The 6,473-nt window shown below is 36.9% G+C and overlaps 1 protein-coding gene across 1 annotated transcript in view; it reads right to left on the reverse strand.

Moving 5' to 3' along the window:
* LOC111141052 (protocadherin alpha-10-like) overlaps positions 1–6,473 on the reverse strand; it is a 44,920-nt gene that overhangs the window by 34,065 nt on the left and 4,382 nt on the right. Inside the window, exons 2-3 of the mRNA XM_022493382.1 lie at positions 2,315–2,345; positions 2–1,235 (exon numbers count right to left, since the gene is read on the reverse strand). Of these exons, the coding sequence (XP_022349090.1) occupies positions 2–1,235; positions 2,315–2,345 (1,265 nt within the window). The remainder of the gene's footprint in view (position 1; positions 1,236–2,314; positions 2,346–6,473) is intronic.

Here is a 6,473-nt window from a genome sequence, read left to right on the forward strand (position 1 = left end):
AGCACCAGCGAATAGTAGTTCTTGAAGGTGGACACCAGCTTGAAGGGGACACGGGGTGTTAGTGAGCAGGTCACTTGCCCGTTGGCACCAGAGTCACGGTCGGACACGCTGATAAGGGCAATGACAGTTCCCACCTGAGCATCTTCTCGCACCGGGAGTGACAGAGAAGTGATAATCACCATAGGTGAATTATCATTTTCATCCAGAACTTCCACTAGTACGGTGCAGTGACCAACCATAGGTGGGTTTCCTTTATCTGTAACATCTACATGAATTTCATAAGTGTTACTGTCCTCAAAGTCAATTGCATCATTTACTCTTATTTCTCCCGTTTTTTCGTTCATTAGAAATTTACTCCTTATGCTGGGTGGAACCAAAGCACTAAATGAATATATCATTTCCTTGTTTATTCCTTCATCTGCATCAGATGCATTTAGCCATATTACTAACGTTTGGTTCGCTGAATTTTCATACATCTTTACTTCATAAACGGATCTGTCAAATACAGGCTCATTATCATTGGCATCCAACACCAAGATCAGCAAAGTAACCGATCCAGTATATTCCGGTTTGCCTCCATCAGTTGCGGTTAATAACAATTGAAGCTGAGGGTTTTCTTCACGATCCAGCATTTTTCTTAGAACAAGCACTGGGAATTTGCCTTTGTCTTTTTTGTTTATAGTATCAAGAATGAAAAACTCATTTGGACTGAGTCTATAGGTAAGCACTGCATTCTCTCCAACGTCCGCATCAGATGCGCCTTCTAGCGGAAACCGAGAGTCAAGCAGTCGAGATTCGGGTATTGAAAGCTTTTGTTGTGAGACGGAGAAGACCGGCGGGTTGTCGTTAATGTCCTTCACCTCCACCTCCACATGGAAAACCTGCAGCGGCCTGTCCACGATCACCTCCAGGTGGATGCTACACTCCGCGCTCCGCCCGCACAGCTCCTCCCGGTCGATCCGAGAATTCACAAACAAAATGCCATTCTGCAGATTTACCTCCAGAAGGTCCCCGTGACCTGTGGACGCCACTCGGAACAGGCGCGGTACGAGCTCCATCAGTTCCAGCCCCAAGTCCTGGGCGATGCGGCCCACGAAGGTGCCGTGTTTGGCCTCCTCCGGGACAGAGTAGTGGAGCTGGCCGCTCCCCGCCTTCCAGGCTGCGGGAAGCAGAAGCAAGAGAAGCAGGCGCAAAGCTTTTGGGTTGCTGGGTGTGTAGACCAACATCGTATATTTCTGCCGATTTACAAATTGATGAATCAGCGGTCTAGAAGAAACATGTTCTCTGAATTTTCCTATTCGACTTCTTACATCTAATTTTGTCATAAATGGCTGAGGTCTGAGAACGTAGCTCCTTTCCAGTCCTTGAGAAACGGGATTATGCCTTTGTTCTAAAAAACATTTTATGGAAGACAGCGACATCCGGTGGCTGAATGTGTAAGTACAATTCCGTGCGTTTAACTTGTCTTTCAGTCATAGCTTTTCATTCTATTTTGACGGATTTGTATCTCTAAAGATCTCCAAAAGTTCACATGATGTCTCTTTTGTATAAAACAATAATTACTGCATACTCCTAGTTCAGAGTCTCCTGAGTGGAGAACCTCAGAGAAGTAATTTCTTCCCCAGCAGTGATTATCATTAGCTATTTTGGAAAACAGTCTTAATATTTGTATATATTGATTATTAGTATTTTACTGGATGACAATTTTAGACCAGTTCAAGTTTTTTAAAGATCTGATTTATCTGAGAGCGAGAACGAGTGGCGGGAAGGAGCAGAGGGAGAGGAAGAAGCTGACTCCCCATTGAGCCAGGAGCCTGATGAGGGACTTGATCCCAGAACACTAGGATCAAGACCTGAGCTGAAGGCAGGAGCCCCAAATATTTTCAAGGTTTGATACTTAATTAATTTCTCTTTGTCATTATCTGAGATTAAATAAAATTTAGTAGGCACTAATCTGAAGAATCAATTCTCTAAATTGTTTAAAACTCCTAAATTTCAGTCATCACTAGTTGGTTGAGAGAAGATCACTGGCTTTAACATCAGAAATGTCTCCATTCTGGTTCCTGTTCTTATACTTACTAGTTGTGTGACCTGGGGAAAATAATTTTATCTCCCTGTCTCTTTTCAGTTTTATAACATTCATACAATAATAATATGGTGGTTGTATGAATTATGATACATTAAATGCCTAGGATTGTACCTTAAGGGGAGTGAGTGGTTCATAAATGGCAATATTCTCAGGCCTCAACTTAGCCACATTTATTTTCATATCGTGTCAAGACCACAATAAGCTTTTTGGTAAAAAAATTATTACCTGTAGAATATTATAACTGTGCAATGTCTTTACTGTTACTACTGCACAGGCTGACTGGTGGTTCCAGTCTTTAGGAAAACAGAAAAGTACTTTTAGTGAGAAATCAGTTACACAGGGAGAAGTTTCGCTTTCTGATATGCATCTTACATGGGCAAAAATAACCTTAATTGTGATTCTAAATAAAATAATTCAAAAATGTATGATTTCCACTTGCAGAGACAAGTGCTTTCACCTTTGTTATATTTAATCTTTTCAAGGATCCCAATTACAGTTTTGGAATTATCTAATAGTTCTATCAGTGTCAATAAAGTTCTTCATCACTACCTGCAGTAAAAATATTTTGTTTCTCAAAGTTCTTGGAATCAAATATTCAGCAACTGAAATTCTCTTTTAATATATCTACACTACTGAAAAAAAAGAGAGAAAATTCTCTTTTCCCAAGAAGGGAAAACTTAATAATAGGAACTTTGGTCTTATCCAAAGGTTAATTTATTTACTTTAATGATGTTGTGATTTATAAAAGAGATAAAAATTATGAATTCTTTCAGTTGTTATTAAGAGCTGAAAAATAGAGCAACATTTATGAACAAGAAAATTGACAGGCTTGAGTCATTTAATTCATTGATTAATCTGCTCTACTGAATTTTTTTATACTTTTCTACTGCTTTATATTGATCTTAGTTAAAGTCCATTTAAATTCTGATTTTAAGGGTATTTTTCTTGTAAAGTATGAATTAAAGTTGTGGATCCATCCACAATACCAATCAATGTTTAGTCTAAGTTATTATCTGGAATCTAATAATAAGTTTATCAGTGAATAATCATCTTAAGACAAGGTAATGATATAAACTAAACTCCATTCCTGTTAATGTGCATTTTATAGCAAGTAATAACATAAAGGCACCAATTAATTCTTCAATAACGAATAGAAAGTAGTGAATAGTGAAATTATATCCTCTCAAATAATAAGAACTTGGTTTGCCAAGCATATCATAGAGCTATTGGATCTAAAGCTTTAGTTGAATAACAACCATCTAGAGTTGTTATTAAAATGCAAATTTGCCAGTCCTAATTATTTCAGAAATGTTGGGATGGAATCTGGGAACCAGAATGTTTAATAAGAACTTCAGTTGTTGCTAATGCACTTAGCATTATCAGGTCTAGGATAGGATAGGCTGACTATAGGCCAAAAGTTACCTGGGAAATAGTCCATTTATGTCTGTGGTCTTTCTTGTCTACTTATGTATAAAGTCCCCTCACTCTTAAGTGTCTAAGATTGGGTGAGAACTTAGATAGTTAGCCCTATATAAAAACTACAGTTTAAGGACTGGCATAGGGAAGTTTCATTATTAGCTTCATGATTGCTCCTTGAATTGAAGAGTTTTAACCACAGAAACACAGAGAGCTAGCTGCTGAGCAAAATACCGAAGTGTCTTCCATGCTCTCACCCCTCTGTTTTGACTTTCCAAGCTGTTTTAAGTCCTAACATCTCTCGATTACAGTGTGCTCATGCTTCCTGATGATGTAAAAGGTAAATTCATTGCTAGATGTTCACTGATCTTCTGAAAATTTGCATATGATGATAGCCCATATTCAGGAGAAAACAAATATTAAGAACAAAATTACCAATTATATCAATACAGCCATCAATAATAAAGAATAAAATGTATAATTATAGAAGACATAGTAAATAATAAATCATACTAGCTCTAAGAGACTAAAGGAGTGGGGGAGGGTGGTTGAATTTCTAGCACTCTTCAATCCATAAATCCACATAACATATAATCAAATATCTGGGCCCAATTCATTTAATTCATTGATTCATCTATTCTGATAAATTGTTTTTATACTTCTCTACTTCTTTAGACTGATCTTAGGTTAAAGTCCATTCAAATTCTGATTCAGTTGCTCTTGCACATGAAAAAGTGCAAGGACAAAGATATTTGATTTAAGGTGAAATATGCTGACAGACATGGACAGGATTGATCACAGGAGTTGAGAATACTCAAATTTTGAAAGAAATACAATGCAAAAGGGGCGCCTGGGTGGCTTAGTCCTTAGGTGTTTGCCTTCCACTCAAGTCATTATCCTAGTTGGGATGGAGTCCCGCATCCTGCTCCCTGCTTGATGGGGAGCCTGCCTCTCCCTCTACCTGCTGCTCCCGCTGCGTGTGTGTGTGCACGCGCGCGCTTGCGCGCTCTCTCTCCCTCTCTCTGACAAATAAATAAATCTTTTAAATAAATAAATTATATATATATATGTATATATATATATATAATGAAAAGAAAATAAACTGCTTTGTAACATATGCCAAACATGTCCTCTAAAAGGGAAAAGAAAATATCATTGAAACATATTATTTAAGTGAATTTTCCTTGCACTTTCATGGTTTTATTGTGGCTTTATTCTCAAAGCTACTCTGATTTTGCTCTCCTGAGTTTTTAATTAAGGAATATCTTGTTAAAAATCTAACACAATAAAAAATACTGGAATAGAAAAATAAGTCATGTAACAAAACTCAACATAAGTACAAATGAAGTTTCTAAAATATTAATTAGAAAACAAAAACTTGGACTAAATACAGTATGAAGAACCACCAATCTGAAAGTCATATGTCACAATTCAGGAAATATAAGTTTAATATGTAATGAGTTTAAAGGTGCAATTGACCATCTCCAGATTTCTGTCTTTCAGAATATTGAGAGAAAAAGTAAATCATCATCTCCCCTGATAGGGGTAACTTTTTAAAGTTATAGAGTAAATTTCAAGAGAATTCAAAGTTTAGAATGTACATATATCTGTAATGCACAAACATGTATGTATACTAACAAAAATTTCAGTAAAAGTAAAAAGTCTTTTGAAAAAAGAAAATACCTCAAGGAAGGATTTTCTCCAATATCAGATAAAAGATTAATTTCAAGAAATTTTCTAAATGTAAAAAAGATTCTCAATCAATATACCACAATATTCTCAACCAATTATATAGAAACATATTTTACAAAAGTTGAAATGAGAGTTATATTTCTAGCATTTGTTGTCATAATTAGACTCCTAAGGTAAAGTAACTGTTTTCTAGGATATACTGAAATTTATTCATTGAAATAATAAACATTGAGTAGTGCTGGCCAACCATGCCTCTAGTCTCCATCCAGAGAAAGGTAGAAAAGTACAGTTATGTATTTCCACTTTGGGTTTCTTTTAGACAATAGATTATATACTAAAGTATCGTGCAAACTTTAGAAATGAGAGGCATCTGGATGGCTCAGTCAGTTAAGCATTTAAGGGTATGCCTTCTGCTCCAGTCAGGATCCCAGGTTCCTGAGATCCAGCTCCCATATCCCAGCTCCCCACGGAGTCTACTCCTCCATCTCCCTCTGCCCCTCCCCTCTCTCGTGTTTGCGCACACAGTCTCTTTCAAATAAATAAATAAGATTTTCTTTTTAAAGAAATGAATAAATGATGGACTGGTGTTGAAGTATACTTAATGTGTAGCAATTAAGTTGCTTTTCACTGAATAGTTTTCAGGTACAGTGGCAGCACGGCTTTAGGAATTCAATATGACTCTCATGACAGGTTTTAAATGAAATTGATTCCATCACCCACTATATATTACTCAATGTATGGTTTATAATGATTCATAATTGGAAGTCAAAATACAAAAGGCAGGTATAAACTTAAAGTATTCAACTTCTGAATAATAAATAAGAAAATATTTGCAGGGGCACCTGGGTGGGTCAGTGGTTTAAAGCCTCTGCCTTCAGCTCAGGTCATGATCTCAGGGTCCTGGGATCGAGTCCCACATTGGACTCTCTGCTTGGCGGAGAGCCCGCTTCCTCCTCTACCTCTCTCTCTGCCTGCCTTTCTGCCTACTTGTGATCTCTCTCTGTGAAATAAATAAATAAATAAAATTTAAAAAAAAAGAAGAAAATATTTGCAGATCTCTAGAATAAATGAGTAAAAACTATTCAGAAGACCCGTCTGCAAATAAGAATGTCTTTCACACTTCAAAAATAAATATATGAATGAATAAAATATTTGAGTAACCCACCTTTCCAGAGGACTCCAAAGAAGCTTCTGAATCTTCCCTTGCATTTAGAGATCCAGGACATGGAGGAAGACTGGGACTGAAGGCCATGAGGTCGGTCTTGGGCGCGCCCTC

This window comes from Enhydra lutris, unplaced genomic scaffold (assembly GCF_002288905.1).
Source record: "Enhydra lutris kenyoni isolate GAN:26980312 unplaced genomic scaffold, ASM228890v2 scaffoldscaffold5, whole genome shotgun sequence".
Lineage (NCBI taxonomy): Eukaryota > Metazoa > Chordata > Mammalia > Carnivora > Mustelidae > Enhydra > Enhydra lutris.